The sequence below is a fragment of the Cervus canadensis genome, chromosome 16, assembly GCF_019320065.1.
Source record: "Cervus canadensis isolate Bull #8, Minnesota chromosome 16, ASM1932006v1, whole genome shotgun sequence".
Taxonomy (NCBI): Eukaryota; Metazoa; Chordata; class Mammalia; order Artiodactyla; family Cervidae; genus Cervus; species Cervus canadensis.
Genome location: NC_057401.1, coordinates 1,948,591 through 1,961,479, shown reverse-complemented (window position 1 = coordinate 1,961,479; position 12,889 = coordinate 1,948,591). Strand labels below are relative to the sequence as shown.

At 47.9% G+C, this 12,889-nt stretch overlaps 1 protein-coding gene and 1 long non-coding RNA gene across 5 annotated transcripts in view; one reads left to right on the top strand and one right to left on the bottom strand.

The window, feature by feature from the left end:
* Positions 1-2,070: 2,070 nt before the first annotated feature.
* Positions 2,071-9,475, bottom strand: LOC122454373. The gene is made up of 4 exons (XR_006273368.1): positions 9,349-9,475; positions 7,210-7,356; positions 3,691-3,878; positions 2,071-3,160 (listed from the first exon to the last, which is right to left on the bottom strand). It is a non-coding gene; the product is annotated as an uncharacterized LOC122454373 (long non-coding RNA).
* A 2,804-nt stretch (positions 9,476-12,279) lies between these two features.
* The window catches only part of LCP2 (lymphocyte cytosolic protein 2), a 47,382-nt gene continuing 46,772 nt past the window's right edge, over positions 12,280-12,889 (top strand). For 2 of the 4 annotated variants that reach the window (XM_043488711.1, XM_043488710.1), the window contains exon 1: positions 12,280-12,666. In XM_043488711.1, coding sequence (XP_043344646.1) covers positions 12,589-12,666 — 78 coding nt within the window. In that variant the 5' untranslated portion in view covers positions 12,280-12,588. The remainder of the gene's footprint in view (positions 12,667-12,889) is intronic. The other 2 variants (XM_043488713.1, XM_043488712.1) reach the window with 1 other exon arrangement.

Genomic DNA, 12,889 nt, shown 5'->3' with positions numbered 1-12,889 from the left:
TGTGGAAACGGAAGGGAGCATGACCAGGGAAGGTGTTCAATGTCGTTTCCTGGGAGTGGGGACAGTGCAAGGAGCACGGTGGTCCAAGCAGCACTCCCATAACTGAAATACACCCACAGGTGGTGACTTTGAGGGGCTTCCTGTCTCTATAATGACAAGTCTCTGGCTCCATTTTCCAGAGGTTCAACTCTAGGCATCCTCTGAACGTGAAGCATCTAGGATCCAGAGCTCGGAAAGCCAGCGCCATAGAGGCTGCTGCTGAACGGCGCGTGGTCATCCAGGTTCTCCTGATCTCCCTGAGGAGGCAGAGTGGTGCCTCAGAGCTTACATGTGCCAAAAAAGAAAGAAAGAACGAAATGTGACTGGCTTCAGAAACAGGGACGTCAGTCTGGGAGCCCAGCTGACTTGACAGCAGTGACAGGGAAAGGGCATGTCTAGAAGGAAGTCTTTTCTCGGACAGGGTTTCTGTTCCCAACACAGAGCCTGGAGTCAGACTTCATGAGCTCACCCTGGGCCATTCACTGGTTTTCTTGAAGAGACCAGCAGGTAAAGTGACCCACACCATTGAGACTGTTATTTCTTGCTCTCCTCCCAGCCACGCACAGGTGCGTTTGTGCGGGCGCTGCTCATGTGAACGTCACACCAGCAGGGGCTTCTCCAACGTCAGCTCACCTCGTTTGCCTTTCACCAAAGCCCCGGGTGGTAACATGAATCCTGCCCTAAGAATCAGCACCCTTCATGTGAGTCATAGCTGTGTGATCTGGGTCACCTCTGGACAGTAATTAGGTTGATGAGTTCTTCCGAGTGAAAGAGTCTATGTCATTCATTGATTCTAAATCAGAAGTGGCTCACTGGAACAGAACTCAGATGTGATTTCTTGGGCCCACGTGTTTGTTTGTTTCTTAAGTTAGTTAATGTATTAGTTTTCTACTGCTGCTGCAATAAGTCACCACAAATGCAGTGGTTCAAAACAACACAAATTCCTTACCTTACAGTTCTGGAGGGTGAAAGTCTGACATAGGTCTCACTGGGCTAAAGTAGGGGGCTATGTTCCTTCCTGAAGAGTCTAGGAGAGAATCCTTACCTTGCCTTTCCCAGTTGCTAGAGGCCACTCTTATTCCTTGGCTTGCAGGCTCCTTCCTCCATTTTCGAAACCAGACACGTTTCATCCCTCTTTTTCCTAAAATAGTCACTGATGATGTTTCCCGTTGACTCTTCCCTCTTTTGCCTCCCTCTTCCACTTCTAAGGACCCTTGTGATTACATTGGGTCCATCCAAGTTTTCAAGATAATCTCAGTATTTAAGGGTAGTTGACTATATTCTGCCTAGCACAGTAGACTGCATTTCCTTTATTTTTGCAACATAGACATCTTGCTTTCTATATTCTTTTTTTTTTCATTTATTTTTATTAGTTGGAGGCTAATTACTTTACAATATTGCAGTGGGTTTTGTCATACATTGACATGAATCAGCATGGTTACATTTATTCCCCATCCCAATCCCCTCTCCCACCTCCCTCTCCACCCGATTCCTCTGGGGGTTCCCAGTGCACCAGGCTCGAGCACTTGTCTCATGCATCCAACCTGGGCTGGTGATCTGTTTCACCATAGATAATATACATGCTGTTCTCTCGAAACATCCCACCCTCACCTTCTCCCACAGAGTCAAAAGTCTGTTCTGTACTTCTGTGTCTCTTTTTCTGTTTTGCATATAGGGTTGTCGTTACCATCTTTCTAAATTCCATATATATGTGTTAGTATGCTGTAATGTTCTTTATCTTTCTGGCTTGCTTCACTCTGTATAAATGGCTCCAGTTTCATCCATCTCATTAGGACTGGTTCAAATGAATTCTTTTTAACGGCTGAGTAATATTCCATGGTGTAAATGTACCACAGCTTCCTTATCCATTCATCTGCTGATGGGCATCTAGGTTGCTTCCATGTCCTGGCTATTATAAACAGTGCTGCAATGAACATTGGGGTGCATGTGTCTCTTTCAGATCTGGTTTCCTCAGTGTGTATGCCCAGAGTGGGATTGCTGGGTCATATGGCAGTTCTATTTCCAGTTTTTTAAGGAATCTCCACACTGTTCTCCATAGCGGCTGTACTAGTTTGCATTCCCACCAACAGTGTAGGAGGGTTCCCTTTTCTCCACACCCTCTCCAGCATTTATTGCTTGTAGACTTTTGGATATTCTTAAACAAAGATCTAGCAACAGTGGACCCCAACCTGGCCCCCATTACAGTATGGCAGCGATGAGCTTAGACGGAGCTGCTTCCCGTTTGCCCTAGTCCTTATAACCTACCTGCCTAATGTCCAGAATAAAGTACCATTTCCCCTTGCCCTGGGTTATTGTTTTTCCTACCAAGCTTGCTTCTCTCATCTGCATTTCTCTGCTGGCCTCTTCAGCCTTTGAGCCTGCAGCATCTCTTCTTAATTCTTAGGAGATGTCAACTCTACCATTCTTGTTGTCTGTCCATACCAGAAAAATTACAAAGCAGTGTATGCAATTGACCCTACCCCACATGTGACATGGGAAAGGGGAGCTCAGTGTTGTATGCAACTCAGGAACTCACCAGCTCATTGCTGGTCTTTGGGGAAGGAGAAATGAGTCAGATATGCTCACAATAGTGAACAATGCTAACAAGAACCACCATCTCTGGTGTGCCGGGGACTGCACTTTGTGCTTGCCATTTTATTTCACTGAGTCTTCACAATCACTTCTTGAGGTTGATGCTATTATTTGGCTTCCCCCATTTCCCTCTGAAAATTGCCGCACAGAGAAGTTAAGTTGCCCAATTTCACACAGCTGGTATGTAACAAAGTTGGGATTCAAAAGTGTTATTTTGACTCTAGAGTCTGAGTCTTGATTCCTATAAATTCTGCCTTTAGAGTGAAAGAATTGTCTGTGGTTGCAAACTTTTGAGGGATTAAACTTAGGAAGAAGAGCCACAGCAGAATGATTGTTCTACCGGGACTCCAGAATAGACTTGGATCCCTCTGAGTTCCCAGGCTCACACAGGAAGCCATGGAAACAGGAACAAAGACTCTCTGTCAGAGGATCCTGCCCTCGGGAGAATTCTGGCCTTGAAGTTGTCTAGGTTGTCCGGGCTGACTAAGTTGTCTGGGAGTACAGGCTGCTGGCAGGAGGGCCTGAAACTCTATAACAGATAACAAGAACAGCGGTAGAGGTTGGGGAGGAAGGAGGGAAGTTTATTTTGCAAGAACCTGTCACTTCTGTTGGCTTTTCTCACTTTAAATTTAGAACTGTGGACCTGTGTAACCTCCGTGGTTTAAAGATAAAGCAGACCCTCTAGTTCTCGACACGGGGGTGGAAGGCCATGGGTCTGCTGAGGTCTATCAGACAGCTGGCCACATGCTCTACATGCTCCCACCCAAGTTTAATTTGGGGTTTCTTCCTGTGGCAAATAGGAAACTGATTTCTTGCTAAGTGCAAATAGAGTCACATTTGCCAGAACAAACAGAGTGTAGACAATTCTTAATGGGGGCAGATGAGACCTCATAGGAGAAAACTGACCAAAGTGTCCATATAGCCTGGTGAGGACTCTGTGATTCAGGACCTCTGTGTCCCCACTTTCCAGGGACGGCCCTGAGGTTTGCCTGCTGTGCCAGTGTATTATTAATGTGCCCGTTCTACTTCCAGAAACTTCCAGCTTGGTCAGTAACATACCTGATCACGCTCCAATGGATAAGCATTGACATGGATACACTACGTGTAGAACAGACAGCCAGCGGGAAGCTGCTGCGTAACACCGGGGGCGCAGCTCCATGCTTGGTGACCGAGGGGACGGCACAGGGGGGGTGGAGAGGAGGTTCAAAAGGAGGGGATACACGTGTACACACAGCCAATTCACCTTGCTGTAGAACAGAAACCAACACAGCATCATAAAGCAGTTATCCTCAAACAATCTCTGTGAATAAACGTTTCAGAATAAATACTTGGTATCATGTTATAGGCATATCTCATTTTATTGTGCTTTGTAGATATTGCATTTTTTAAATTGAGGGTTTGTGGCAACCCTGTGTTGAGCAAATCTAACGGCACCATCTTCCCAACAGCATTTGTTCACTTCATGTCTCTGTATCGTATTTCGGGAGTTCTCATATTTCAAAGCTTGATTATGCTTGTTATGGTGATCTGGGCTCTTATAATGACACGCTGCAGTCTCAGGTTAGCATTTTTAGCAATAAAACATTTCTAAATTAAAGTATGTACATTCTTTCTTTTTAAACATAAGGTTATTGCACACTTAATAGACTACAGTTTAAATGTAAACATAACTTTTATATGCACCAGGAAACCAAAAATATCACGCAACTTGCTTTATTGTGAAATTTAATTTATTGTGGTGGCCTGAAACCAAACCTGCAATATCTCTGAGGTCTGCCTGCATTTGTCTTTTTTGTTTTGATTCCAAAGAGAAACAGAGAAAATTAATCAGTGACTGAGAGCATCATAGAAAGTTAGAGCTGAAAAGAAGCTCTAGAAATTTTCTGGAGAAAGGGAACAAACCTGTGACATCTGTATTTATATGCCAGACACAGTTCATGCACGAGACATGAGCAATTTCATTTGTCACACAATTGCCCAGAGAGATGCTAAGCATCATCAGCTTCTTTTAAAGATGAGGAAACTTCATTAAGGGCTCAAGGTCAGACACCCAGTTGATGGTATGCCTATGATTAGAATCTAAGCCTGGAATTCTCCATCTCTGGACCCCACAATCTCTTCCTTACCCCAGGCTGCCTCTTTTTCTTCCCCTTGACATTTTGGGGACAAATGAAAGAGGAAGGGCATTTGCACCCTGGAAGAGTTACGGATTTGTTGCTATTGTTGTGCAAGGATCTGAATGTTCTTGTCCCCCAAAGCTGACATGTTGAAACCCTAACCCTCAGTGTGCTGGTATTAGGAGGTGGTGCTGTTAGGAGAGGCTTAGATCAAAGCCTCTTGCAAATAGGATTAGTGCCCTGATAAAAGAGACCCTAGAGAGTTCCCTCTCCCCTTCTACCACACGAGGACACAGTGAGCATGTGTTATGAGCCGGCAAGGGGGCTCTTGTCAGAACACAACCATGCCGGCGCCTTGATCTTGAACTTCCAGGCCCGAGAACTGTGAGAGAACATTTCTGTTGTTTTAAGCCACCCAGTCTGCAGTGTTTGTTTCAGCAGCCTGAACTAAGGCAGGTTGCAAGCACAGAACCCAACTTTGTGCTATCTGAGCAACAGGGTAGTTTATTAGAAGGATACAGGGTAAATCATATTGTTCAAAAGGATGGTTTAAGAACCAGACTTGAATACAAAGATGCCAGACAACTCCAGGAGTCTCCACAGCAGAGGGACATAGATTTCTTCAGGGTCTCAGGGTAAAATGAATGAGGGCTGGTCATTCTCTTCCTTACTTTACTTCTCTCCTGGGCCCCCATCCCATCTCCACTCAGCCTGAGCCAACCAAGCCTGTCATCCTAAGTGAGTGTCCCCTTACTTGTAGGGCACAGTCAGGGGATTCAGTGAGCGTCAGCCGCTAACCTGGCATCAGCATCGCTAAACTTGTTTGTTTGTTTCTTTAATTAGAGAAAAGTGTAGGTACCCCAAGAATCATTATTTATTTCTTTTTAAAGATCTGATGAAATGAGAGCTTACCATAAAAATAATAAAACTGAGAAGGAAATTAGGTTGTTTCTGTGCCTTGTAACATTTTGAAATAACAAGAGGAATTATGGCTGATAAAATTATATTATCGCTTATTATCAGGAAGCAACATCAGGACATTTTGTGGACAGTAGGAGCGTTAACATATGTCAAGGAGCTGTATACCTTAAACTATACAGATATGTCAAATGTATCTCAATAAAACCGGAAGATATAATGAAAAACAAAAAACACCCCCTAAAACATCTTACCAATGTTGTAAGATACCAATACAACCTATGCAAGGTTAAACATTTCCTCCCATGTAACAATGTTTCTCATGAAATTCAACATCAAATAATTTTTGATTCAACACTAACAATTTTTGGCATCTCTCTCTTCATAATATGGAAGAACAAATCCTTTGAGATTTTCAAGTTAATTTGAGATCAAAATTATATTTAGGGTTTGTATTGGAGAAGGCAAAACACCAAAAATTGTCAAAATGACAAAATATTTGAGAACTCAAAGACAAAAGATCCTTTCTTTCATAGCCTGAAGAATATGGTTGGTACAAATTGTTCTAGGGCTTCCCAGGTCACTCAGGAGTTAAGAATCTTCCTGCCAATGAAGGAAATGCAGAAGACACAGATTCCAACCTTGGGTCGAGAAGATCCCCTGGAGTAGGAAATGGCAACCCACTCCAGTATTCTTGCCTGGGAAATCTCATGGACAGAGAAGCCTGGTGGTCTATAGTTCACAGGGTGGCAAAGAACTAAGTGACTGAACACACACGCACACACAAACTCTTCTAGATAAACACTGGTTATTCACCAAGTAAAATTTCCATCTTTGGAAACAACATCTCTCAGTGGAAAGAGTCGTAGCATCAGACAGGTTTGGTTTCAAATCCTTCTAGTTATCTGTGAGGCCTTGGACAAGCATTTGCTCTTTCTTACAATTTGCAAAATGGGCATTTATGCCCCCATTTTCTATTTACAAAGAGCAGTCACATAGATCACATGGTATTATAGAAGAAGTTTCTAGAATTTCTTTTCTCCAAACCCTTGAGGTTTCACAGAAGGGTTAGATAGACAAATTACCTCTTTGCTCCAAAACCCTGATGCACTCCTTCTAAGGGATCCGTTGTCTCTAGGAACACGTCATGGGAAACGCTGACCTTCACCCATAGGAAGGGGTAAAGGACTGAAGAGGCCAAACAAGGTGCCTCTCCTATTTGGAGGGTGCACTCTGGGTCAAAAATCCCGAAGGTCAGATATAAACTGGTGGTCAGGGCACTGATATGATCAAGGAAGCCAACATCAGGGGGTCCAGAAACAGCATGGTGGCCACAAGCACCAGGACTACACTGAGGCAGGAACATCCAGAGTGAAAGCCAACAGCCAAGAGACTTGTCAAGACTGGGGAGACAAGTTGTGAGAGAATAGACAGAAATCTGCCCGGCCCTGAGTTGACACTCTCCCTCCATACTGACTCGCCATGGAAACTTGGGCAAGTGAATTCTGGTCTCTCAGGGTCTATAAATTTATTCTCTACTTACTCATAGGTCTTTGGTGAGGATGAAATGTGCTGAGAGCTATAACAGATTTGACCTATGCTGGGCTGCTGGGCTTGTTGGCTGCAAATCTTCTCTTCATCTTAGAGGAAGGTGGAGCTTCCCAGGTAGCACTAGTGGTCAAGAACTCCCCTGCCAATGCAAGAGACGGAAGAGTAGGTTCGATTTCTGGGTTGGGCAGATCCCTTGGAGGAGGACATGGCAACCCACTCCAGTATTTTTTCCTGGAGAATCCTCATGGACAGAGGAGCCTGGCAGGCTACAGTCCATGGGGTCACGAAGGGTTGGACACAGCTGAAGCGACTGAGCACGTAGGGGTGGGTATGCTCTTCCAGGGCCCACAGCTCTCCCTGGGAGGGTGGGCTAGAGTGGGCCACAGTCCCTGTTGCTGGGCTTCGGGTAGCACTGTTTTTGCTTTTCTGACACGCATCTACCCCCCTCCATTGCCTTTCTCCAGCTTGCCTGGGGAAGGGGAGGAGGGGGGTCAAGGTTTTTTCTCCTCTATCAAGCTGAGAAGCCTGCCTTCCCCTCTCTGCCCACAGCCCACCCACCCTTGCGGGCACTCGGGGAGTTTCCCTTCACGGCAGAGCTATCTGGGGATAGGCTGCCCAAAGCAAAATATAGGGCAAATGAGGAAGACAGGCTTGACAGGAAGTCCAAATAAGCACTTCCTCACACCCACCTTCCACATTCTGACGCACCTCAGCCAAAACAGCCGAGAAAGAGACACAGAGAGAGGATTGAAAAATACACAATTTTTGAAAAGAGTGAAATTGTCAGCTCTGAGGAAGTGGAAACTATTGCTCCTCATTACCTCACAAGCACCAACTGGTTCATGCTTTCCTGCTGCACCTCCCGGGATGGGTGGTGACTCTGTCCAGGCAGGGGTGGACAGAGCGCAGGGCGGCCTGGAGAAGGGCTGCCCTGGGGCTCCAGCCTCCAGGAGCGTGGGGAGCGCGGGGCAGGCCTGCCCCTCCCGGCACCCGCGCCCCATGCGGCCCCTCTGCTAGTGGACGGCTGCGCGGTGCCCGGGGCGGCCAGCTCACCAACGGCCAGGGCCCCGTCCTGTGTCCGCGTTGGAACCTCCTGTGTGGGTGGAGCCCTCAGTATCCAGAGGGGTTCCACACAGAGGGTGCCTCCAGTGCCGGCCTCGGAGAGCAGAGGGGAGAATGGGCCCCTCCCTGGGAGCTGACAGCTACAGCTCTTCTTCCCACTGTAGACAAACATGGACAGGCCCCAAGGAAAACTTCCAGGGGCGATTCGCCTTGGCCTCATGGGACCCATGGAGCCGTAACATGTTGATGGAGGTGAAGCTGGGGTGAACTCCTGTGAGGACTTCCTCTCCATGGCCCGCATGCCCCAAGGGGCCACCCTCTCTGGGCCACAGGCCCCCATGTTGTCTCTTTTCCCCAGCCAATACCCTCTGTCCAAATCACATCCGAATAAGCATGTCCTCCCTTCCACGTTCCAGCTCCGTGGGTCCCTCTCCTAAAAACGTCAACACGGGCTCTCCATCATGGTCTCTACGCTTCCATTCTGCCCTGGTGCCCAAGCGACAGCTCCTATCCCTGCCCACCCCCGCCCCCTGAGGTCGCAACCCACAAGCCTCTTCTAGCAAATTGCGCTTTTCTCACTTCTAAAATTAGCTGTGAAGAAAGGCAGTTATCTCCTCATCTAATTCTTCTGTGGGTTAGTAGGGAAAAGAGCTTCAAGTCTGGCCAGGGCGGGGTGGGTTTGGGGGCACATTAGGAGGTCCTCCCCCCACTCTGGGTTGCAGTGTGAACCACTCCATAGCCACTTTTTGTCTCTAAGACCTAAAAATCTGACATGTTGCTCCCTGCAAGATTTGCTTTCTTGTCCATAGGCTCTGTTGGATGTACATTAAGATCCCTACCCCAAGAACCCCGATCCCCATGTACTAATATGAATTGCTGTTATTGTGCACAGACCATTCACCATCGCCCTAACCTGGAGAAAGAGACTGCAAAGCCTTAGAAGTCCTCCATAACCTTTCAGTTTGAGCAAAACCCCTCATGAGTTCTGTGTTTCCCTCTGGCTGGAGGAGAGAGAGATGGGAGAGGGTGTCCACCCCCCAAGCCACGGCTCTGTATCACCTAGGCTTACCTGCGCCCTGTTCTCTGCCTTGCTTCATGCTTGAAGTCAAGCCCGCTGTGAGCTGGCCCCGGCCTGCCTCGCCCCGGCATCTCCTCTGCTCTCATGACTGCCCATTTTATAGCGTGGAACTTGGGGCCAGGCCAAGTGAGCTGAACTGCCCCAGGTTACTCTCGTCTTCCTGCTATCCCGAGCCTCTCTTGGGGTCCAACTAGCCCCGCCCCTGGAACTTCTGGAATTCTCCAGCCAGGGACAGGAGCTGTGAAACTCGTGAGTGTTGGGAAATCACCGAGGGCTGGGGAAGTGGAAAGGCTCCAGCCTGAAGCAACCCACTTCCCCTTGCGCCACCTGCGCTCCTGGCCCAGCTGCCCTTTTTGGGGAAAGGGTTTGTGACCCTGCCGGAAGGGGGCATTGAAGACCTGCCTCGGAGAAAGTGCTGTGTCCTCTTCTTAACCAGCCCTGGTCACCAGCCTCGCCTGCTTTTCGTGGAAGGCAGACAGATAGAGAGGAGGCTGCATAGGCTCTGGAGACCCAGCCGGGTTTGAACCTCCGTTCCACCTTGTGCAATTTATGGAACATCTCGGAGTCCCAGGGTGGTACAGAGGTCAGGAGCAGGGGCTCTGGACTCAGAGAGAGTTGCAGACAAGACCTGCTGCACCACCTACTTGCTGGGTGCAAGGGCAGCAAGAAGCCTCCCTGAGCTTGAGTTTTCTCTTTTGTGAGCAAGAGTGGTAACAGTGCCCACGATTAGTGCAGAGTCCTCAGGCTGCTCCTTGGCACAGTGATTCTTGGTGATTCCCGTTGTCATCACTGTCATCCAGATTTCTTAATTGCTATGTCTCTCTTTTACATGGGTCTAGAGGTTGTCCCGGAGCAGGCAATGGCACCCCACTCCAGTACTCTTGCCTGGAAAATCCCATGGACGGAGGAGTCTGGTAGGCTGCAGTCCATGGGGTCGCTAAGAGTCGGACACGACTGAGCGACTTCACTTTCATTTTTCACTTTCATGCATTGGAGAAGGAAATGGCAACCCACTCTAGTGTTCTTGCCTGGAGAATTCCAGGGACGGGGGAGCCTGGTGGGCTGCCGTCTATGGGGTCACACAGAGTCGGACACGACTGAAGTGACTTAGCAGAGATCGTCCATCTTGGCCACATTCATAGGATAATTATTCCAAAAGAACCTCATGCTTAGCTGTAAGTTAATTCCAACTTCTGCTTTTCTGTAGATTTGGATTCTTGTGAGTATGGGTAAACATCATTTTAAAAATTGCTTCTCTTTCTGAGGATGATCTTGAATGTTCCTTTCCACAGAAGTGCACAGGTGTGGCATGTTTTGTTTGCTCATGAAGCATAGCCCAACACACACACACTCCATACCATGCCACATCACATCACACAGGGGTTCAGAATGCCTTCCCTCAGCTGCCTCTTCCAAGGCCCTGCTTAAATCCCAGGTAATTCCGTGATATCTTCTTTAACTTCTTTATGTGGAAGCCACTTATCTCTCTTCCTCTCTTTTCAGAAGGGCTTTTTATCACTTGCTGCTCTTCTGGGGATATAAAAAGTGAAGGCACCTCTCCCGTTCATGGTGGAAATTTCGATCAGCAGGCCATGTTTATGGGGCACACTCAGCCGCAGAGAGCACTGAGGTTCCTGCGCTGTAAGACGTGCTTGGCCTGGACTGTCTCAGCTGATGCCTCTGGCGCCCTTGGAGGTGAAGATGACCTTAGCTCAGATTCATGGACCACGTCCAGAAAGGTGCTTAGTCCGGGATAAAGGGCAGATCTCATTTACGTGAAGACCTGGCGAGGCTGGTGCATAACAATGAGATTGTGTATAAGATGGAAACTGCATGGCCAAAGCGATCTTTGAAAAAGCTTAAGGAAGGCATCACTTCAGGGGCCAGCTCAGTAAATGCAACAGACTCAGACAGTCTGTGTGTGTCTGTGGAGCACTAGATTGAGTGGTGAACTCGTGTTTGGATCCTGTGGTGTTACACAGATAGATATGTTTGCTTTTGACACTGGGTTCACCCTCAGTCAAGGAGATGCTCAGCTATGAGAAGTGCACAGGGTCTGAGGAACCGACAGAGAACTCAGACTCCCATCTCCTGTCTCCAGGGCTCTGCTCTTTAGATAGAAATGTGGCTGAATAAATAGCAGATAGAATGTCTAGAGGGAACAACAGTGACTAGACTATATGGCAACATCAGTAGCAATTGTTATTTTTTTCCTTTCTTAAGTTTGTCTAGTTAAACGCATCTAAAGTTTTATGTGCATATGAAGCAATTTTTCTGTTCCTGTTTTATACATATGGAAACTGAGCTTCCTAGAGTTTAAGTCCTTGCCTGAGGTTGCCCAGCAAGGAAACAGGTATATCTGAAATGAAGCCTGGGGATTGTCCTGCTGGTCCAGTGGTTAAGACTTCATGCTCGCAAAGCAGGGGGCCCAGGTTCAATCCCTGGTCAGGGAACTAGATCCCACATGCCGCACCCAAAGATCCTGTGTGTTGCAAGTTAAGACCTGGTGCCGCCAAATAAACAAATGAAGAAGAAGATGAAAGAAAGAAATGAAGCCCAGGTCTTCCCAGTGGTGCTCCAGTTCTGGACCCCAGCTCACTCACTCAGAGGATCCACTTGTGGTAACTATAAGGGGCAGCTAGAGAAGCTCAACTTTACACTTTTGAGAGAAACTGAGCGGCGGTTGGAGAGCACTAAAGGTCATGTTCCTTCCCCTTCACTGATGTGGGAGATTGTCTGTCTTTTAGGTGAACCGTCAAATTAGATTTTTCATCTGCAAACACCCACCCAGGCAGGAATGTGGGTTAAACATATGGATGCCAGGGATTTCAAAGGAAACCTACTTGGGTGTCTAAGTTCCCTTCATCGCTCCTCCTACTGGGCTGGGGTGGATGGGGCCCAGTGGGGAATTGCCAGCCTGCAGCTCTTTCTGCCTCTTGAGTCCCCAGAGCCGAGCTTCCTTGTTTACTTATTTAGGGCCCAGCAGAGGAAGTGGTAAAGGAAACTTGCTGAGTCGTTTTCTGAGAAGAGACCATATTTGTTCGCAGAGGAAGCTGTTGCTTTCTGGGATCTGGCTGCAACAGAAAGGACATCGGCTCCAACTAGGCTTTCCCAGAGGGTACCCGGGAGTTGGAAGAGCTGAAGACACCTCCACACTCTGGATTTGGGGTTCTCTGTCCATGGGTGCAGCGCCCGTGCTCAGCTGGTGAGCTTCATCCTGAGCGAGCAGCCATGGCATTCAAGAACGTGCCCTTTCGCTCTGAGGTCCTGAGTTGGGACCCTGACACCCTTGCAGACTATTTCAAAAAGGTGAGCCCTGCTCTTTGGGGGCTGGGAGGCTGGGCAAAGGGAGTGCAGGCAGAATGCGAGAGGCGTGAAAGACAGCGGGGAGCTTCCAGCCTCTCTGAGGGAGCAGCACTGAGCTCTCTGGCAGTATGTTCTGGGGAGAAGGGAACCTCTCAAGGGGCAAGTCCTACTACATGCTAGGATTGAGTCTGTCCTCTTCAAGCATGGTTGCGTCTAACTCACTCCG